At 47.7% G+C, this 23,663-nt stretch overlaps 1 protein-coding gene across 5 annotated transcripts in view; it reads right to left on the bottom strand.

Annotated features, from left to right (window-relative positions):
- The window catches only part of LOC142918193 (uncharacterized), a 241,722-nt gene extending 218,059 nt beyond the window's left edge, over positions 1 to 23,663 (bottom strand). For 2 of the 5 annotated variants that reach the window (XM_076062318.1, XM_076062319.1), the window contains exons 1-8: positions 13,969 to 14,844; positions 12,422 to 12,501; positions 5,506 to 5,670; positions 2,314 to 2,381; positions 1,006 to 1,079; positions 596 to 654; positions 394 to 463; positions 23 to 96 (exon numbers count right to left, since the gene is read on the bottom strand). In XM_076062318.1, the coding sequence (XP_075918433.1) occupies positions 23 to 96; positions 394 to 463; positions 596 to 654; positions 1,006 to 1,079; positions 2,314 to 2,381; positions 5,506 to 5,670; positions 12,422 to 12,501; positions 13,969 to 14,812 (1,434 nt within the window). In that variant the 5' untranslated portion in view covers positions 14,813 to 14,844. The other 3 variants (XM_076062320.1, XM_076062321.1, XM_076062322.1) reach the window with 3 other exon arrangements.

Genomic DNA, 23,663 nt, shown 5'->3' with positions numbered 1-23,663 from the left:
CAGCTCGTGGATTCGCCCGAACCTGGCTTTCTTTAATCGTCAACTTGTTTACAAAGTCCCACCGCGCTCTTTCCATTTCTTCCACAGCTGCTTCCACTGCGTACGACACACGCGTCATGCATTTAAAATGTGAGCAAAAGCGATGAGCTCATGAATTCGCGCGAACCTGGCTTTCTTTAATCGTCAACTTGTTTACAAAGTCCCACCGCGCTCTCCCCGTCGCTTCCACGGCTGCTTCCACTGCGTACGACACACGCGCGTCGCACGTTCGACAAAGTGGCTGAGCGCGTCAATATTCATCCAGTAAAAACCACAACGGTCATTGATCATCATCGACAGTGCTCTGCGTATCACTGAGCAGCCGTGCATTGCGTCACCCGGCACGAGACTCACCTTTGCCCAACGCAATATTCTTGTCATTTTGAGACTTTAAATTCAATTCGCTGAAAGTCACCGCAAACGTCTTTAAGAGAGGATGACAGCGGGGATCCAGCATTAATGTTAAATGTGCACGTGCGTACGTTTATACCGTTACACGTTTCTCAAGAAATACAATTAAATGAAAACAAAATTTAAAAAGCATCACACATTTTACCTTCAGTTCTGCTTTCAGCGACGAATGAACAGCTTCCACTTCTTCTTGTTCTGTTTCAGCTGCCATTATCACCGTGCGGACGTGACCCACGTGAGTCAACGACAAGCAAGTTTAATCACTAAACGTGTTACACCGTCAACGTCCATTATCACCGTACGCACGTGACCCACGTGAGTCAACGACAATCAAGTTTAATCACTAAACGTGTTACACCGTCAATGTCATTATCACCGTACGCATGTGACCCACGTGAGTCAACGACAATCAAGTTTAATCACTAAACGTGTTACACCGTCAACGTCCATTATCACCGTACGCACGTGACCCACGTGAGTCAACGACAAGCAAGTTTAATCACTAAACGTGTAACACCGGCAACGTCCAATGGTCGGCGAATGTTGAGAATGTACCTCTGGTTAATGTTTGTTGCACTGAAGAGGACTGGCCCTTCAGATCGTCACACATCTGCCTGGTGGCACGGATCCTTACGGACACGGGCACATTGCAAGGACGGCGGGTCAGAAAACCTTCGTAGGAACGTATCCGCCATTTTAAGGCAAAGCGCATTGCAGATGAAGATATTCTTGGTTCTTTCGGTGAAGTCACGTAGAAGGGAAACAACAAAATAAAAACTCACCGTGATTTTGTTGTTTTCTGTGACTTTACAGAAATAACCAAAGAACGTGAATTCCTGCAGTCGCGAAAGTTTTTAAAATGAAAATGCAGAGAGGATGTTGGTGTCATCAACAAGTCGCTTGTTTGTTCTGCCGGCGTGACCTCTGACCTCCACCCAGTAGTCCACTCAGGGGCGGAGCAACAGGGGGGGATGGGGGGGGTCAGCCCCCCCCCCTGAAAATTTGGGGAAGTCGGCAATCGGGATAACCGGATATCCGGCTGCTGCAAAATGCCGCAGGCTGCCACCTTGTGATGCCACCTTGTGTGCTGCCCTGCAGGCTGTCACCTTGTGCTGCCCTGCAGGCTGCCACCTCGTGTGCTGCCCTGCAGGCTACCACCTTGTGTGCTGCCCTGCAGGCTACCACCCCGTGTGCTGCCCTGCAGGCTACCACCTTGTGATGTCACCTTGTGCTGCCCTGCAGACTGCCACCTTGTGCTGCTGCCCTGCCAGCTGCCACCTTGTGATGTCACCTTGTGTGCTGCCACCTCGTGCTGCCCTGCAGGCTGCCACCTTGTGCTGCCCTGCAGGCTGCCACCTTGTGTGCTGCCCTGCAGGCTGTCACCTTGTGCTGCCCTGCAGGCTACCACCTTGTGCTGCCACCTTGTGATGTCACCTTGTGATGTCACCTCGTGCTGCCCTGCAGGCTGCCACCTTGTGTGCTGCCCTGCAGGCTGCCACCTTGCGTGCTGCCCTGCAGGCTGCTTGAGCGGCAGCCTTGCGAACTTATCGAACTTACTGGCCACGTCGGCGGCTCCGACCTATTAATAAACTCCGCAGCTCAAATCCAATAATTAGTTTTATACATTTGTGGTGCCCATTGGAAAACACAAACACACTGAGATATCTCAGAATGTTGAAGTCAGCAACCCCCCCAAAGTCAAAATCCTGGCTCCTCGCCCCTGAGTCCACCGGACATCTCTGAAATCTACCGGACATTTGTTACAAAAAAAAGAGCTTCATTGCTCTTCGGGTTTCTCCAGTAAGTTTAGGAACCTAAACAGAGGACAAAGATGAAATTCGAGGGAAATGAATAACTTCTTACTTCTCCATTAAATCTCCTTTGATGTCAATCACGTCTTGAAGTTGCACGCTGAGGTGTACATTTTCAAGCTGAAAGGAAACACGACACACACACTTCGCTGAGGTGACGCATACCGCTTCAACACAGTTGTCTGATAATTGTTATCTGACACACAGCACTGATAATGACGTTCGGGTTTCATAAAGCATCGTCAATCATGCAGACAAAGCGATCGCTGAGGAACCACAGACACAAATCTTATTGCTGTCCAGTTGAAGCTACAAACAGATTAGAAGCACCTTTAAATTATTGTCTTGGCAAACCAAGTGTTTCTCTATTTTAGTTAACAATGACGAATGATGAGTGGACACAATTACCAATCATAATGATGACTATGGGGAATCCACAAAAACAACCTAATCGTGATTATAACCAGACGAAATTAATGAGTCTGAAACAATATGCAAATGTAGCAACGTTATTTGAGATGCCACTGCATCTCCCATTGAGCACGGTTGGCTACGTACGGTGTGAAAGAAGTTCAACATACACACACGTAGCACGGTTGGCTACGTACTGTGTGAAAGATGTTCAACATACACACACATAGCACGGTTGGCTACGTACGGTGTGAAAGAAGTTCAACAAACACACACACAGCACGGTTGGCTACGTACGGTGTGAAAGATGTTCCACATACACACACGTAGCACGGTTGGCTACGTACGGTGTGAAAGATGTTCAACATACACACACACATAGCACGGTTGGCTACGTACGGTGTGAAAGAAGTTCAACATACACACACGTAGCACGGTTGGCTACGTACGGTGTGAAAGAAGTTCAACATACACACACATAGCACAGGTGGCTACGTACGGTGTGAAAGAAGTTCAACAAACACACACATAGCACGGTTGGCTACGTACGGTGTGAAAGAAGTTCAACATACACACACACGTAGCACGGTTGGCTACGTACGGTGTGAAAGAAGTTCAACATACACACACGTAGCACGGTTGGCTACGTACGGTGTGAAAGATGTTCAACATACACACACATAGCACGGTTGGCTACGTACGGTGTGAAAGAAGTTCAACATACACACACACACATAGCACGGTTGGCTACGTACGGTGTGAAAGAAGTTCAACATACACACACATAGCACGGTTGGCTACGTACGGTGTGAAAGATGTTCAACATACACACACGTAGCACGGTTGGCTATGTACGGTGTGAAAGAAGTTCAACATACACACACGTAGCATGGTTGGCTACGCACGGTGTGAAAGATGTTCAACATACACACACGTAGCACGGTTGGCTACGTACGGTGTGAAAGATGTTCAATATACACACACAGCACGGTTGGCTACGTACGGTGTGAAAGAAGTTCAACATACACACAGTGCACTGAGGAAAACCAAACCTGATCATTGGCTACGTGTCTACGTCAAAAGATTGATGAAGTTTACCGATTAGCTGACAATAAATGTTTGGGTTTGGAGAAATGAGGAGCCACTCACACCAACATTGAATGAAAGCGTTTCACTGCTTTAGTCGACAAGACTAAGAGATTTATTTTTGGTTCTTTCGGTAAAGTCACCACGTAGAAGGGAAACAATAAAGTAATAAAAATATAAAACAATATAATTCTCACGACGTTTCGATGGCAACACAAGCAATCATCGTCAGGTGTGAAAACCACAGCAAGAAAATTTTAAAAAAGTGGCGGTGACATTTTTTTCTTGCGGTGGTTTTCACACCTGATGATGATCGCTTGCGTTGCAGTCGAAACGTCGTGAGAATTTTATTGTTTTAAATTTTTATTATTTTATTTTTTCCCTTCTACGTGGCGACTTTACCGAAAGAATCAAGAAGAAGACGAAGAAGAGATTTGAAGTTTACGTCACTGCAGGAATCCATAATCTTTGGTTCATTCGGTAAAGTCACCACCACGTAGAAGGGAAACAATAAAATAATAAAAAATATCAAACAATAAAAGTCTCACGACGTTTCGACTGCAACACAAGCAATCATCATCAGGTGTGAAAACCACAGCAAGAATTTTTTTTTAAAGAGCGGCGGTGAAAATTGTTTTCTTGCTGTGGTTTTCACACCTGACGATGATCGCTTGCGTTGCAGTCGAAACGTCATGATAATTTGATCGTTTTAAATTTTTATTATTTTATTGATTCCCTTCTACGTGGCGGTGACTTTACCGAAAGAACCAAGAATATGAATCCCTGCAGTCACGAAATATTTAAATAAAAATTTAATAAGACTAAGAGATTTGAAGTTTTTCGTCACCGCAGGAATCCACAGTCTTTGCTTTCATTCAAGTAAAGTCGCGTAGCGCGTATAAAAATACAACACAAAATAATAAATCAAATCACGACGTTTCCATCGCGACACCACAGGCGGCGGTCGTCCTCAGGCGAAAATAAAAATTAAACCTCTTGCTGCTGCTGCTGTTGTTGTTGTTGTTGTGACAGGACTCTCTCGCTGGTTCAGCAGTTCCACTGCAGGGATTACTTTTTTTACCGCCCTAGGACAAAGCGCTTGAGGTGTTGCGATCGAAACGTCGTGGACATTTTATCATCTTTATACCTACCACGTGACTTTACCGAAGTAACCAAAGATTAAAGGCCAAGAGAATGACCGCGCGCAATGCACAAATACTCCGCGGAAACTCGACAAGTCGTCGGCCCGCAAACCAACTCAGCCATTCGCTTGTTTCTCTAAATAGCAGTAACACTAAATCACTCATATTACGGGAATACAAACGCTTTATTTTTTTAAACGCAGCTACGAGGTTTTTTTTTAGGGGGGGCGCATTTAGACCCGAGGGTTAAGGTCGTTTTTCCTCACCTAATTTTTAAATATCACGAGTTTAATTTAATAATAATAATGACGTACATTGTAATTACTCTCCGGATCAGCCTGCGTCACAACCCCGCGACCACCCGGAGGAGCATGGAGGACCACCGGTGGTACGGGGGAGGGAGGGAGGGTGACCACACTGTGAGAAGCACTGCTTTAGAGAAATAAGACCACTTACTGCTGCTGCTGTTGCCCACCTGTGTTACTCACAGCCCTGAGGACCACCCGGAGGAGCGTGGTGGACCACCGGTGATACCGGGGGTGAGTGACCACACTGAGAAGCACTGCTTTAGAGAAATGAGACCACTTACTGCTGCTGCTACCCACCTGTGTTTGTCGAGTTGATTTCTGCAGAGTGTCGGCCGTCTCCTGGGCCATTCTGACAGCTTCCTCCTTTTTGCTGAGCTCAGAGTGAACTCTGACCTTCCACATGTTCAACTTGTTCATTTCACAGCGCAAAGAATTGTACGTCCTTGACACGTGATCTTTATTCTGCGAAGAAAAAAAAACAACCAAACACAACACACGGCATGAGGAGCGTGTGTCAGCAGCTTCCCAAGCCGTAGTGTCGTGAACACATCAAGATTTTCCGCTGCCCGATGACCGATCATTCGCGATAAACGTTCTTGGGTTGGCTCGCGTAAGTGTGTGTCGTTACCCTCCACCACCCGACCCAGCCAGTGAGGTTTGTCACGTAAACAAAACGCGCCAGTGAATTACTACTTCGGCCCACCGGTGTGTCGGAGAGTAAATCCACAACATTTACACATTCATACTTTACGCGATATAACCCAAAAAACATTTATTATACGAATATAATTGGTCGTGAAAGCCTACGTGTTGAACTGATTATTATTACTCCATTTCAACCGAAAACTCGATCAAGTCATGTACAAGCACAAATACACGGTTTTTTTATTTTTTAAATTAACTTTCCCTTAAAACGTCTTTGCCAAGTGCTGTGAACGTAAAAATGTTTAAGGCGCAGATCTGAAATTGTTTGATCGTAATCACTGCTGGCAAAAGGGCCTCCACTAGAGGGCGCTCAGTAGAGGCTGAACTCTTCCACGCTGTTCAAGACGTCTTGGAAGAGAAACCCTCACTAGGGGCTGAACTCTTCCACGCTGGGGAGACGTCTTGGTAGAGAAACCCTCACTAGGGGCTGAACTCTTCCACGCTGTTCAAGACGTCTTGGAAGAGAAACCCTCCCTAGGGGCTGAACTCTTCCACGCTGGGGAGACGTCTTGGTAGAGAAACCCTCACTAGGGGCTGAACTCTTCCACGCTGTTCAAGACGTCTTGGAAGAGAAACCCTCCCTAGGGGCTGAACTCTTCCACGCTGGGGAGACGTCTTGGTAGAGAAACCCTCACTAGGGGCTGAACTCTTCCACGCTGTTCAAGACGTCTTGGAAGTGAAACCCTCACTAGGGGCTGAACTCTTCCACGCTGTTCAAGACGTCTTGGTAGAGAAACCCTCACTAGGGGCTGAACTCTTCCACGCTGTTCAAGACGTCTTGGAAGAGAAACCCTCACTAAGGGCTGAACTCTTCCACGCAGTTCAAGACGTCTTCGTAGAGAAACCCTCACTAGGGGCTGAACTCTTCCACGCTGTTCAAGACGTCTTAAAGGAAGAGAAACCCTCACTAGGGGCTGAACTCTTCCACGCTGTTCAAGACGTCTTGGTTAGAGAAACCCTCACTAGGGGCTGAACTCTTCCATGCTGTTCAAGACGTCTTGGTAGAGAAACCCTCACTAGGGGCTGAACTCTTCCACGCTGTTCAAGACGTCTTGGAAGAGAAACCCTCACTAGGGGCTGAACTCTTCCACGCTGTTCAAGACGTCTTGGTAGAGAAACCCTCACTAGGGGCTGAACTCTTCCACGCTGGGGAGACGTCTTGGAAGAGAAACCCTCACTAGGGGCTGAACTCTTCCATGCTGTTCAAGACGTCTTGGAAGAGAAACCCTCACTAGGGGCTGAACTCTTCCACGCTGTTCAAGACGTTTTGGTAGAGAAACCCTCACTAGGGGCTGAACTCTTCCACGCTGTTCAAGACGTCTTGGTAGAGGAACCCTCACTAGGGGCTGAACTCTTCCACGCTGTTCAAGACGTCTTGGTAGAGAAACCCTCACTAGGGGCTGAACTCTTCCACGCTGTTCAAGACGTCTTGGAAGTGAAACCCTCACTAGGGGCTGAACTCTTCCACGCCGTTCAAGACGTCTTGGTAGAGGAACCCTCACTAGGGGCTGAACTCTTCCACGCTGTTCAAGACGTCTTGGTAGAGAAACCCTCACTAGGGGCTGAACTCTTCCACGCTGTTCAAGACATCTTGGAAGAGAAACCCTCACTAGGGGCTGAACTCTTCCACGCTGTTCAAGACGTCTTGGAAGAGAAACCCTCACTAGGGGCTGAACTCTTCCACGCTGTTCAAGACCTCTTGGTAGAGAAACCCTCACTAGGGGCTGAACTCTTCCACGCTGTTCAAGACGTCTTGGTAGAGGAACCCTCACTAGTGGCTGAACTCTTCCACGCTGTTCAAGACGTCTTGGTAGAGGAACCCTCACTAGGGGCTGAACTCTTCCACGCTGTTCAAGACGTCTTGGAAGAGAAACCCTCACTAGGGGCTGAACTCTTCCACGCTGTTCAAGATGTCTTGGTAGAGAAACCCTCACTAGAGACTGAACTCTTCCACGCTGTTCAAGATGTCTTGGTAGAGAAGCCCTCACTAGGGGCTGAACTCTTCCACGCTGTTCAAGACGTCTTGGAAGAGAAACCCTCACTAGGGGCTGAACTCTTCCACGCTGTTCAAGACGTCTTCGTAGAGAAACCCTCACTAGGGGCTGAACTCTTCCACGCTGTTCAAGACGTCTTGGAAGAGAAACCCTCACTAGGGGCTGAACTCTTCCACGCTGTTCAAGACGTCTTAAAGGAAGAGAAACCCTCACTAGGGGCTGAACTCTTCCACGCTGTTCAAGACGTCTTGGTAGAGGAACCCTCACTAGGGGCTGAACTCTTCCACGCCGTTCAAGACGTCTTGGTAGAGAAACCCTCACTAGGGGCTGAACTCTTCCACGCTGTTCAAGACGCCTTGGAAGTGAAACCCTCACTAGGGGCTGAACTCTTCCACGCCGTTCAAGACGTCTTGGTAGAGGAACCCTCACTAGGGGCTGAACTCTACCACGCTGTTCAAGACGTCTTGGTAGAGAAACCTTCACTAGGGGCTGAACTCTTCCACGCTGTTCAAGACATCTTGGAAGAGAAACCCTCACTAGGGGCTGAACTCTTCCACGCTGTTCAAGACGTCTTGGAAGAGAAACCCTCACTAGGGGCTGAACTCTTCCACGCTGTTCAAGACGTCTTGGTAGAGAAACCCTCACTAGGGGCTGAACTCTTCCACGCTGTTCAAGACGTCTTGGTAGAGGAACCCTCACTAGGGGCTGAACTCTTCCACGCTGTTCAAGACATCTTGGAAGAGAAACCCTCACTAGGGGCTGAACTCTTCCATGCTGTTCAAGATGTCTTGGTAGAGAAACCCTCACTAGGGGCTGAACTCTTCCATGCTGTTCAAGACGTCTTGGAAGAGAAACCCTCACTAGGGGCTGAACTCTTCCACGCTGTTCAAGACGTCTTAAAGGAAGAGAAACCCTCACTAGGGGCTGAACTCTTCCACGCTGTTCAAGACGTCTTGGTAGAGGAACCCTCACTAGGGGCTGAACTCTTCCACGCCGTTCAAGACGTCTTGGTAGAGAAACCCTCACCAGGGGCTGAACTCTTCCACGCTGTTCAAGACGTCTTGGAAGTGAAACCCTCACTAGGGGCTGAACTCTTCCACGCCGTTCAAGACGTCTTGGTAGAGGAACCCTCACTAGGGGCTGAACTCTTCCACGCTGTTCAAGACGTCTTGGTAGAGAAACCCTCACTAGGGGATGAACTCTTCCACGCTGTTCAAGACATCTTGGAAGAGAAACCCTCACTAGGGGCTAAACTCTTCCACGCTGTTCAAGACGTCGTGGAAGAGAAACCCTCACTAAGGGCTAAACTCTTCCACGCTGTTCAAGACGTCTTGGAAGAGAAACCCTCACTAGGGGCTGAACTCTTCCACGCTGTTCAAGACGTCTTGGAAGAGAAACCCTCACTAGGGGCTGAACTCTTCCACGCTGTTCAAGACGTCTTGGTAGAGGAACCCTCACTAGGGGCTGAACTCTTTCACGCCGTTCAAGACGTCTTGGTAGAGAAACCCTCACTAGGGGCTGAACTCTTCCACGCTGTTCAAGACGTCTTGGAAGTGAAACCCTCACTAGGGGCTGAACTCTTCCACGCCATTCAAGACGTCTTGGTAGAGGAACCCTCACTAGGGGCTGAACTCTTCCACGCTGTTCAAGACGTCTTGGTAGAGAAACCCTCACTAGGGGCTGAACTCTTCCACGCTGTTCAAGACATCTTGGAAGAGAAACCCTCACTAGGGGCTGAACTCTTCCACGCTGTTCAAGACGTCTTGGAAGAGAAACCCTCACTAGGGGCTGAACTCTTCCACGCTGTTCAAGACCTCTTGGTAGAGAAACCCTCACTAGGGGCTGAACTCTTCCACGCTGTTCAAGACGTCTTGGTAGAGGAACCCTCACTAGTGGCTGAACTCTTCCACGCTGTTCAAGACGTCTTGGTAGAGGAACCCTCACTAGGGGCTGAACTCTTCCACGCTGTTCAAGACGTCTTGGAAGAGAAACCCTCACTAGGGGATGAACTCTTCCACGCTGTTCAAGATGTCTTGGTAGAGAAACCCTCACTAGAGACTGAACTCTTCCACGCTGTTCAAGATGTCTTGGTAGAGAAGCCCTCACTAGGGGCTGAACTCTTCCACGCTGTTCAAGACGTCTTGGAAGAGAAACCCTCACTAGGGGCTGAACTCTTCCACGCTGTTCAAGACGTCTTGGTAGAGAAACCCTCACTAGGGGCTGAACTCTTCCACGCTGTTCAAGACGTCTTGGAAGAGAAACCCTCACTAGGGGCTGAACTCTTCCACGCTGTTCAAGACGTCTTCGTAGAGAAACCCTCACTAGGGGCTGAACTCTTCCACGCTGTTCAAGACGTCTTGGAAGAGAAACCCTCACTAGGGGCTGAACTCTTCCACGCTGTTCAAGACGTCTTAAAGGAAGAGAAACCCTCACTAGGGGCTGAACTCTTCCACGCTGTTCAAGACGTCTTGGTAGAGGAACCCTCACTAGGGGCTGAACTCTTCCACGCCGTTCAAGACGTCTTGGTAGAGAAACCCTCACTAGGGGCTGAACTCTTCCACGCTGTTCAAGACGCCTTGGAAGTGAAACCCTCACTAGGGGCTGAACTCTTCCACGCCGTTCAAGACGTCTTGGTAGAGGAACCCTCACTAGGGGCTGAACTCTTCCACGCTGTTCAAGACGTCTTGGTAGAGAAACCTTCACTAGGGGCTGAACTCTTCCACGCTGTTCAAGACATCTTGGAAGAGAAACCCTCACTAGGGGCTGAACTCTTCCACGCTGTTCAAGACGTCTTGGAAGAGAAACCCTCACTAGGGGCTGAACTCTTCCACGCTGTTCAAGACGTCTTGGTAGAGAAACCCTCACTAGGGGCTGAACTCTTCCACGCTGTTCAAGACGTCTTGGTAGAGGAACCCTCACTAGGGGCTGAACTCTTCCACGCTGTTCAAGACGTCTTGGAAGAGAAACCCTCACTAGGGGCTGAACTCTTCCACGCTGTTCAAGATGTCTTGGTAGAGAAACCCTCACTAGGGGCTGAACTCTTCCACGCTGTTCAAGACGTCTTGGAAGAGAAACCCTCACTAGGGGCTGAACTCTTCCACGCTGTTCAAGACGTCTTAAAGGAAGAGAAACCCTCACTAGGGGCTGAACTCTTCCACGCTGTTCAAGACGTCTTGGTAGAGGAACCCTCACTAGGGGCTGAACTCTTCCACGCCGTTCAAGACGTCTTGGTAGAGAAACCCTCACTAGGGGCTGAACTCTTCCACGCTGTTCAAGACGTCTTGGAAGTGAAACCCTCACTAGGGGCTGAACTCTTCCACGCCGTTCAAGACGTCTTGGTAGAGGAACCCTCACTAGGGGCTGAACTCTTCCACGCTGTTCAAGACGTCTTGGTAGAGAAACCCTCACTAGGGGATGAACTCTTCCACGCTGTTCAAGACATCTTGGAAGAGAAACCCTCACTAGGGGCTGAACTCTTCCACGCTGTTCAAGACATCTTGGAAGAGAAACCCTCACTAGGGGCTGAACTCTTCCACGCTGTTCAAGACGTCTTGGAAGAGAAACCCTCACTAGGGGCTGAACTCTTCCACGCTGTTCAAGACGTCTTGGAAGAGAAACCCTCACTAGGGGCTGAACTCTTCCACGCTGTTCAAGATGTCTTGGAAGAGAAACCCTCACTAGAGACTGAACTCTTCCACGCTGTTCAAGATGTCTTGGTAGAGAAGCCCTCACTAGGGGCTGAACTCTTCCACGCTGTTCAAGACGTCTTGGTAAAGACACCCTCACTAGGGGCTGAACTCTTCCACGCTGTTCAAGACGTCTTGGTAGAAAAACCCTCACTAGGGGCTGAACTCCTCCACGCTGGGGAGACATCTTGGAAGTGATGGTAGTACCCACACTTTACCCCACCACATGCGGCCTGCCATTCAACTGCGGTGTACCAATATATACTGCAGAGTGGACAGAGGTGGGACATTGTAGACACGTGCCTATTAAACCTGGCACGCCTGGACATCACGACCTTGTGGACCGCAAGTCCAGCGTGCTGAACCATTGCGCACCGTGGCAGCAGCCCCAAGCTTCGTGAAACTAAATAAATTTTCACTTGAAGCTTTCACGACTGCAGTGATTCACATTCTCGGTTCTTTCGGTAAAGTCACCGCCACGTAGAAAGGGAAACAATAAAATTATCACGACGTTTCGACTGCAACACAAGCAGCGATCATCGTCAGGTGTGAAAACCACAGCAAGAAAATTTGAAAAAGTTTTTTTTAAACGTCAGTACCACGGAGAGCGATTTGGCAGCTTGTTCAGATGTTTGAAACGTCGCGATAATTTTATTGTTTTATATTTTTATTATTGTATCGTTTCCCTTCTACGTGGTGACTTTACCGAAAGAACCGAGAATATGAAACTAGATGAATCGGTATTTTCTTAGAATGACCGTATTATTAATGTGAAATAACGATGCACATCTGTGGACACGTTTCAATGTGATCAGCGAGTCATCTTGCCTCTTGCCCATCAAGCGGCAGCGGCGGCGGCGGTGGCGTGCTCTGCCGAGGTTGATGCTGCTCAGTGATGTTTGCTTGAGCTGCGAACAAAAATTGCGCACAATTAAGTTAAAGTACATCCTAGATTTAAAGCTTTCGTGACTGCTAGGATCCATACTCTTTGGTTCTATTGGGTTTATTTTCACCTACGTGACTTTACCCAATAGAACCAAAGAGTATTAAAGTACATCGTTCATAATAGCACCGCACGAGATGTACATTGGTACACGTTGACACACGTATCGCTTTTTAGAACTTTCCAACTGAGGTTTAGTGCTCAGCTCAGTCGGGGTGTCTGTCGGCAATGAGAGGTTATGATGAGCATCATAAATATGAATAAATCTTCAGTAAAATTGCGTTCTGATATAAAGTGCTTGCCCTGTAGAAAAATCGGCGAACTGACCAAAAGTTTTTTCCCAAAAAAACTTTGGAGACAAAAGCCAGCATTAAAGGAACCCATCAACTAAACGAAACTAAACTTGTTATTTTACCACGTAAGAGCCCGCTCGGATACGTAGCTCTTGTTCAGAAGCGACCTGGCCACAGTTGATAAGCTCAACAAAGTGGTTCATCACCACGTGTCAATGTATATCAGCCGCATTACTCTTAAACGTCACGTTTTTCTAAATGCGCGGGGAAACAACGCAGGGCATGGAGCAACATCAACACCGCCGTGGGGAGAACGCGCAAACTTTCAAACGCACGGGCGTCAGGGGTCGGGATCGAACCCATGCCCCTCCTGCGTACCGGGCGAGGTAGTTAACATCTCCTAGCCAGCGTGATGATGATGATGATGATGAGAGAGAGACACGCAAACTCCAAATACACAGCAACAGGCGTCAGGGTTGGGATCGAACCCACGACCCTCCTGCGTACCGGGCGAGGTAGTTAACATCTCCTAGCCACCGTGATGATGATGATGAGAGAGAGACACGCAAACTCCAAATACACAGCAACAGGCGTCAGGGGTCGGGATCGAACCCACGACCTCCTGCGTACCGGGCGAGGTAGTTAACGTCTCCTAGCCACCGTGATGATGATGATGAGAGAGAGACACGCAAACTCCAAATACACAGCAACAGGCGTCAGGGGTCGGGATCGAACCCACGACCCTCCTGCGTACCAGGCGAGGTAGTTAACGTCTCCTAGCCAACGCGGTCCACCTGCCCTAGGCACGCACACCTAGGCCGAGCCGCTTTTCATCGCGGCGTGACGGACGTACCGCCTCTTGCGTTCCTGGGGCAAGCGCTGCCTAACCATCGTTATCGTCAATGACTAAGCAGAGCACCGCACCGTACTTCTGACGTCAAACGCCGGTTGAAAAGCGCAAGCGGAATTCGTGCTCGGCGATCAATGTGGACATCGGAGGATTGAGATCGTTTTAAGTAAAATAAGCGGCGCGATTGGTTTACAGATTGGAGCCAGGCGATACACGGGGCCATGATCTACAGCTGAAAGGAATACCTTGACCTTGGCGGTGTCACTTGACCATGACCAAGTTGACTGACCTTGCAATAGCATCCTCTGTGCTTGACCTTGTTGAACCTGTCCAGTTTCACCACGACCCACTTGACCTTGTCCAAGTTGACCCCAAGCGTGACCCAATGGCTCCTGGACTTGGCCCAGTGGACAATGAGATTGCCTTGGCTGACTCAGGCCCTGATTAGGTTGACCTCGGCCTTGCCCCAGCAGACCATGGGCGTGCCCTGACAGTCCCTGGCCCTGCTCGGGTTGACGCTGACCCTGTTTTGGCTGAGTCTGACCTCGGCCCAATTGGGGTTTTTTTTTCCCGTCGTGATATTGGCTCTGCCCTGGCTGATTGTGGCCTTGAATTGCCACTCCGTCGCCTTCCCCCGGCTGACCCTGCCCTTTATTACCCCAACCTTGAGTCGATGGCCCCTGCCCTGGCTGATTGTGGCCTTGAATTGCCACTCCGTCGCCTTCCCCCGGCTGACCCTGCCCTTTATTACCCCAACCTTGAATCGAAGGCCCCTGCCCTGGCTGATTGTGGCCTTGAATTGCCACTCCGTCGCCTTCCCCCGGCTGACCCTGCCCTTTATTACCCCAACCTTGAACCGATGGCCCCTGGATTTGCCCACCAGATTGACCTTCACCTTTTCCCATCTGACACCACCCGTGACCCAACATCACCTGGAATGGCCCCATTTGACCGCGACCTTGCCCTAGCTGACTCTGGCCACGGCTCGATGGCTCCCGGACCTGCCTAGATTGACGGTGACCTCGTTCATTCTCTGAAACACTGCCCAAGATGCACCGTATTTTGAAGTCGGGGAGCGTGGAAAAACTGCTGCCCAAATTTCGGCTGAAGGTTTCATTGTCGTTCCCCTCCATGTTGTATTCTTTGCACACTCCTCCGATAGCCGTCTTCCTGCATGACGCACAGACACCGTGTACGTGCACGCAAGAAAAAAACAAATGTGGAATTTATTAAGACAGCGCCACTGCTGCAGAGCAATCCAGATGGCACCAGCGAGATCTCTCGGCAAAGCAACTTACAAGTTTAAATGGGAATCATTTTTTTTAATTGCCACCGCCCGTCTGTTTACGCTGTAGCGTTAATGGAGGTGGGGGCAAACAGCGTTGTTGCTGCAATTTTTACATTTTTCAAAAATACGAATGCAACAAGTTTCCCAATACGTCAATCGGTAATTGTATTTTCATGGTGTTACTGTATTGATTTTGTGCTTTGCTGCACTGACAATGAGAATCTAGATTCATTTGTCGATTTAAAGCTTTCGTGACTGCAAGGATTCATCTTCTTTGGTTCTTTCGGTAAAGTCACCATCACGTAGAAAGAGAATAAAATAATAAATTGATAAAATAAAATAACACAATAAAATTCTCACGACGTTTCGGCCACAACACAAGTGGCCTTCATCAGATGAAGGGACGAGACTGTCTAGAGGACAGCGCTGGAGCGAGCGCTGTCCCTTCACCTGATGAAGGCCACTTGTGTTGTGGCCGAAACGTCGTGAGAATTTTATCGTGTTATTTTATTTTATTAATTTATTATTTTATTCTCATTCTACGTGGTGGTGACTTTACCGAAAGAACCAAAGAAGATGAATCTAGCTTAACATCAAAGTTCTTCAAATGGAGTTCCCTCAACGTAAGGCCTACCCCGTGCTCCTGATCATTGTGACCACACAATGCTATAATTAGCTGACACGTGCCTATTGATCCAAGAGCCACATCGAGTGAAATTTTTTTTTTCTTAAGTGTCCTGCATTTAGTTTTTATTTTATTTTAAGATGTAATAACAGTTGTGCTTATTATTGTTATTATACACGTGTGGGAGGAAATCGCAGCACCGGGAGAAAACTCCACGTGGCGTGCGAGGGGGAAACACTCAAACCCCCCCCAAAGAGATGGAAAGTGATGGCGATTTGAATACTTGCTGCCACTGCCTTCACCTGGCGTGCCCAGGGTATGGCCATCCCCTCGACGTCCACGGGAATAGAATTTCACAACATGTTGACATGTTTACACCAAACAATAACACAAAGATCCCACACCGTGTAGCCTGTAACAGGCTGTAGGGGCAAGTGCTGTTAGCGAGCAGCAGCTATGAAGGCTACCGGCACTGTGGCACACGAGGGGGGTGGGTGGCCAGCACCACGCCCGGCCGAATTTGTCTCCCCAGTGCTAGCGATGTTTTACTACTACACACCGCTACACCAGCTACTCATTTGAGGCTGAGTCGACCTAGGGGAGTCCCAGAACCGGTTGAGATAATCATCGCCGGCGGTGTTGGAAGGCCCGAAGTGAATCACTCAACAACAACAACACGGTGTGGTGATTAGACCACTAAGCTAGACACATTGTCAAGGCCCCAAGTGAATCACTCAACAACAACACCACGGTGTGGTGATTAGACCACTAAGCTAGACACATTGTCAAGGCCCCAAGTGAATCACTCAACAACAACAAGAACACCACGGTGTGGTGATTAGACCACTAAGCTAGACGCATTGTCAAGGCCCCAAGTGAATCAATCAACAACAACACCACGGTGTGGTGATTAGACCACTAAGCTAGACACATTGTCAAGGCCCCAAGTGAATCACTCAACAACAACAAAACAACACGGTGTGGTGATTAGACCACTAAGCTAGACACATTGTCAAGGCCCCAAGTGAATCACTCAACAACAACAACACCATGGTGTGGTGATTAGACCACTAAGCTAGACACATTGTCAAGGTCCCAAGTGAATCACTCAACAACAACAACACAGTGTGGTGATTAGACCACTAAGCTAGACACATTGTCAAGGCCACAAGTGAATCACTCAACAACAACATGGTGTGGTGATTAGACCACTAAGCTAGACACATTGTCAAGGCCCCAAGTGAATCACTCAACAACAACTACACGGTGTGGTGATTAGACCACTAAGCTAGACACATTGTCAAGGCCCCAAGTGAATCACTCAACAACAACAACAACACGGTGTGGTGATTAGACCACTAAGCTAGACACATTGTCAAGGCCCCAAGTGAATCACTCAACAACAACAACACTGTGTGGTGATTAGACCACTAAGCTAGACACATTGTCAAGGCCCCAAGTGAATCACTCAACAACACGGTGTGGTGATTAGACCACTAAGCTAGACACATTGTCAAGGCCCCAAGTGAATCACTCAACAACAACATGGTGTGGTGATTAGACCACTAAGCTAGACACATTGTCAAGGCCCCAAGTGAATCACTCAACAACAACTACACGGTGTGGTGATTAGACCACTAAGCTAGACACATTGTCAAGGCCCCAAGTGAATCACTCAACAACAACAACACCACGGTGTGGTGATTAGACCACTAAGCTAGACACATTGTCAAGGCCCCAAGTGGATCACTCAACAACAACACTGTGTGGTGATTAGACCACTAAGCTAGACACATTGTCAAGGCCCCAAGTGAATCACTCAACAACAACACCACGGTGTGGTGATTAGACCACTAAGCTAGACACATTGTCAAGGCCCCAAGTGAATCACTCAACAACAACAAGGTGTGGTGATTAGACCACTAAGCTAGACACATTGTCAAGGCCCCAAGTGAATCACTCAACAACAACAACACTGTGTGGTGATTAGGCCACTAAGCTAGACACATTGTCAAGGCCCCAAGTGAATCACTCAACAACACGGTGTGGTGATTAGACCACTAAGCTAGACACATTGTCAAGGCCCCAAGTGAATTACTCAACAACAACAACAACACCACGGTGTGGTGATTAGACCACTAAGCTAGACGCATTGTCAAGGCCCCAAGTGAATCACTCAACAACAACACTGTGTGGTGATTAGACCACTAAGCTAGACACATTGTCAAGGCCCCAAGTGAATCACTCAACAACAACAACAACACTGTGTGGTGATTAGACCACTAAGCTAGACACATTGTCAAGGCCCCAAGTGAATCACTCAACAACAACAACACCAAGGTGTGGTGATTAGACCACTAAGCTAGACACATTGTCAAGGCCCCAAGTGAATCACTCAACAACAACAACACCAAGGTGTGGTGATTAGACCACTAAGCTAGACACATTGTCAAGGCCCCAAGTGAATCACTCAACAACAACAACACTGTGTGGTGATTAGACCACTAAGCTAGACACATTGTCAAGGCCCCAAGTGAATCACTCAACAACACGGTGTGGTGATTAGACCACTAAGCTAGACACATTGTCAAGGCCCCAAGTGAATCACTCAACAACAACATGGTGTGGTGATTAGACCACTAAGCTAGACACATTGTCAAGGCCCCAAGTGAATCACTCAACAACAACTACACGGTGTGGTGATTAGACCACTAAGCTAGACACATTGTCAAGGCCCCAAGTGAATCACTCAACAACAACAACACCACGGTGTGGTGATTAGACCACTAAGCTAGACACATTGTCAAGGCCCCAAGTGGATCACTCAACAACAACAACACTGTGTGCTGATTAGACCACTAAGCTAGACACATTGTCAAGGCCCCAAGTGAATCACTCAACAACAACACCACGGTGTGGTGATTAGACCACTAAGCTAGACACATTGTCAAGGCCCCAAGTGAATCACTCAACAACAACAAGGTGTGGTGATTAGACCACTAAGCTAGACACATTGTCAAGGCCCCAAGTGAATCACTCAACAACACCAACACTGTGTGGTGATTAGGCCACTAAGCTAGACACATTGTCAAGGCCCCAAGTGAATCACTCAACAACACGGTGTGGTGATTAGACCACTAAGCTAGACACATTGTCAAGGCCCCAAGTGAATTACTCACCAACAACAACAACACCACGGTGTGGTGATTAGACCACTAAGCTAGACGCATTGTCAAGGCCCCAAGTGAATCACTCAACAACAACAACAACACTGTGTGGTGATTAGACCACTAAGCTAGACACATTGTCAAGGCCCCAAGTGAATCACTCAACAACAACAACAACACTGAGTGGTGATTAGACCAGTAAGCTAGACACATTGTCAAGGCCCCAAGTGAATCACTCAACAACAACAACACCAAGGTGTGGTGATTAGACCACTAAGCTAGACACATTGTCAAGGCCCCAAGTGAATCACTCAACAACAACAACACCAAGGTGTGGTGATTAGACCACTAAGCTAGACACATTGTCAAGGCCCCAAGTGAATCACTCAACAACAACACCAAGGTGTGGTGATTAGACCACTAAGCTAGACGCATTGTCAAGGCCCCTAGTGAATCACTCAACAACAACAACACCAAGGTGTGGTGATTAGACCACTAAGCTAGACGCATTGTCAAGGCCCCAAGTGAATCACTAAACAACAACAAAACAACACGGTGTGGTGATTAGACCACTAAGCTAGACACATTGTCAAGGCCCCAAGTGAATCACTCAACAACAACACCACGGTGTGGTGATTAGACCACTAAGCTAGACACATTGTCAAGGCCCCAAGTGAATCACTCAACAACAACACCAAGGTGTGGTGATTAGACCACTAAGCTAGACGCATTGTCAAGGCCCCTAGTGAATCACTCAACAACAACAACACCAAGGTGTGGTGATTAGACCACTAAGCTAGACGCATTGTCAAGGCCCCAAGTGAATCACTAAACAACAACAAAACAACAGGGTGTGGTGATTAGACCACTAAGCTAGACACATTGTCAAGGCCCCAAGTGAATCACTCAACAACAACACCACGGTGTGGTGATTAGACCACTAAGCTAGACACATTGTCAAGGCCCCAAGTGAATCACTCAACAACAACAAGAACACCACGGTGTGGTGATTAGACCACTAAGCTAGACGCATTGTCAAGGCCCCAAGTGAATCAATCAACAACAACAACACGGTCTGGTGATTAGACCACTAAGCTAGACACATTATCAAGGCCCCAAGTGAATCACTCAACAACAACAACAACACCACGGTGTGGTGATTAGACCACTAAGCTAGACACATTGTCAAGGCCCCAAGTGAATCACTTAACAACAACAAAACAACACGGTGTGGTGATTAGACCACTAAGCTAGACACATTGTCAAGGCCCCAAGTGAATCACTCAACAACAACAACACCATGGTGTGGTGATTAGACCACTAAGCTAGACACATTGTCAAGGTCCCAAGTGAATCACTCAACAACAACAACACAGTGTGGTGATTAGACCACTAATCTAGACACATTGTCAAGGCCACAAGTGAATCACTCAACAACAACATGGTGTGGTGATTAGACCACTAAGCTAGACACATTGTCAAGGCCCCAAGTGAATCACTCAACAACAACTACACAGTGTGGTGATTAGACCACTAAGCTAGACACATTGTCAAGGCCCCAAGTGAATCACTCAACAACAACAACAACACGGTGTGGTGATTAGACCACTAAGCTAGACACATTGTCAAGGCCCCAAGTGAATCACTCAACAACAACAACAACACTGTGTGGTGATTAGACCACTAAGCTAGACACATTGTCAAGGCCCCAAGTGAATCACTCAACAACACGGTGTGGTGATTAGACCACTAAGCTAGACACATTGTCAAGGCCCCAAGTGAATCACTCAACAACAACATGGTGTGGTGATTAGACCACTAAGCTAGACACATTGTCAAGGCCCCAAGTGAATCACTCAACAACAACTACACGGTGTGGTGATTAGACTACTAAGCTAGTCACATTGTCAAGGCCCCAAGTGAATCACTCAACAACAACAACACCACGGTGTGGTGATTAGACCACTAAGCTAGACACATTGTCAAGGCCCCAAGTGGATCACTCAACAACAACAACACTGTGTGGTGATTAGACCACTAAGCTAGACACATTGTCAAGGCCCCAAGTGAATCACTCAACAACAACACCACGGTGTGGTGATTAGACCACTAAGCTAGACACATTGTCAAGGCCCCAAGTGAATCACTCAACAACAACAAGGTGTGGTGATTAGACCACTAAGCTAGACACATTGTCAAGGCCCCATGTGAATCACTCAACAACAACAACACTGTGTGGTGATTAGGCCACTAAGCTAGACACATTGTCAAGGCCCCAAGTGAATCACTCAACAACACGGTGTGGTGATTAGACCACTAAGATAGACACATTGTCAAGGCCCCAAGTGAATTACTCACCAACAACAACAACACCACGGTGTGGTGATTAGACCACTAAGCTAGACGCATTGTCAAGGCCCCAAGTGAATCACTCAACAACAACAACAACACTGTGTGGTGATTAGACCACTAAGCTAGACACATTGTCAAGGCCCCAAGTGAATCACTCAACAACAACAACAACACTGTGTGGTGATTAGACCACTAAGCTAGACACATTGTCAAGGCCCCAAGTGAATCACTCAACAACAACAACACCAAGGTGTGGTGATTAGACCACTAAGCTAGACACATTGTCAAGGCCCCAAGTGAATCACTCAACAACAACAACAACACCAAGGTGTGGTGATTAGACCACTAAGCTAGACACATTGTCAAGGCCCCAAGTGAATCACTCAACAACAACACCAAGGTGTGGTGATTAGACCACTAAGCTAGACGCATTGTCAAGGCCCCAAGTGAATCACTCAACAACAACAACACCAAGGTGTGGTGATTAGACCATTAAGCTAGACGCATTGTCAAGGCCCCAAGTGAATCACTCAACAACAACAACACCACGGTGTGGTGATTAGACCACTAAGCTAGACGCATTGTCAAGGCCCCAAGTGAATCACTCAACAACAACAACACCACGGTGTGGTGATTAGACCACTAAGCTAGACACATTGTCAAGGCCCCAAGTGAATCACTCAACAACAACAACACCAAGGTGTGGTGATTAGACCACTAAGCTAGACACATTGTCAAGGCCCCAAGTGAATCACTCAACAACAACAACAACACAGTGTGGTGATTAGAACACTAAGCTAGACACATTGTCAAGGCCCCAAGTGAATCACTCAACAACAACACGGTGTGGTGATTAGACCACTAAGCTAGACACATTGTCAAGGCCCCAAGTGAATCACTCAACAACAACAACACCAAGGTGTGGTGATTAGACCACTAAGCTAGACACATTGTCAAGGCCCCAAGTGAATCACTCAACAACAACACCAAGGTGTGGTGATTAGACCACTAAGCTAGACACATTGTCAAGGCCCCAAGTGAATCACTCAACAACAACACCAACACGGTGTGGTGATTAGACCACTAAGCTAGACGCATTGTCAAGGCCCCAAGTGAATCACTCAACAACAACAACACCACGGTGTGGTGATTAGACCACTAAGCTAGACACATTGTCAAGGCCCCAAGTGAATCACTCAACAACAACACCAAGGTGTGGTGATTAGACCACTAAGCTAGACGCATTGTCAAGGCCCCAAGTGAATCACTCAACAACAACAACACCAAGGTGTGGTGATTAGACCATTAAGCTAGACGCATTGTCAAGGCCCCAAGTGAATCACTCAACAATCTCTCTGTAATGATGATGATGATCGTGAACAATGTCTCTCTGTAATGATGATGATGATCGTGAACAATCTCTCTCTGTAATGATGATGATGATCGTGAACAATGTCTCTCTGTAATGATGATGATCGTGAACAATCTCTCTCTGTAATAATGCTGATCGTGAACAATCTCTCTCTCCATAATGATGATGATTGTGAACAATCTCTCTCTCTGTAATGATGATCATGAACAATCTCTCTCTGTAATGATGATGATCGTGAACAATCTCTCTCTGTAATGATGATGATGATCGTGAACAATCTCTCTCTGTAATAATGCTGATCGTGAACAATCTCTCTCTCCATAATGATGATGATCGTGAACAATCTCTCTCTCTGTAATGATGATCGTGAACAATCTCTCTCTGTAATGATGATGATCGTGAACAATCTCTCTCTGTAATGATGATGATGATCGTGAACAATCTCTCTCTGTAATGATGATGATCGTGAACAATCTCTCTCTGTAATGATGATGATCGTGAACAATCTCTCTCTGTAATGATGATCGTGAACAATCTCTCTGTAATGATGATGATGATCGTGACGTCTGGCACAGATGATGATAGAGTTAGGCCCAAATCAACCTTCGCGATGCTTTGATCCGCCGGCGATTGTAGGCGCAGGAGTCGCCTCGATTGTTGCGGCCTGTACGCCTTGCGGTATACTTCGTACAACTACAGACTCCTAAAGCAACTTAACGGGACGTGAAAGTTAAAACTTTTAAAAATAAAAACCTCCACCACCAAGCCGCGCTGCGTGAGTAGAATAGTGACGCTCGCGCGCCAAGAATCGACTCTTTAAATCGAGAGTAAAGGAATCGAAGGTTGTAGATTCCTTTAGAATCGGCCTATTCCCGTTTAATCGATGCCACAGACGCTCACCGGATATCGATTCTCGCCGGTCGTGCACCGTGCGATAAAGGTCCGTTACCCGAAACGTCGCCTGTTAAATATTGGTGATTAGACCACTAAGCTAGACACATTGTCAAGGCCCCAAGTGAATCACTCAACAACAACACCACGGTGTGGTGATTAGACCACTAAGCTAGACACATTGTCAAGGCCCCAAGTGAATCACTCAACAACAACAAGAACACCACGGTGTGGTGATTAGACCACTAAGCTAGACGCATTGTCAAGGCCCCAAGTGAATCAATCAACA

This window comes from Petromyzon marinus, unplaced genomic scaffold (genome assembly GCF_048934315.1).
Source record: "Petromyzon marinus isolate PM22_M1 ecotype Great Lakes invasive population unplaced genomic scaffold, UKy_Petmar_22M1.pri1.0 PM_G_Scaffold_57, whole genome shotgun sequence".
NCBI classification, from domain to species: domain Eukaryota; kingdom Metazoa; phylum Chordata; class Hyperoartia; order Petromyzontiformes; family Petromyzontidae; genus Petromyzon; species Petromyzon marinus.
This window is presented reverse-complemented; position numbering and strand designations above follow the sequence as displayed.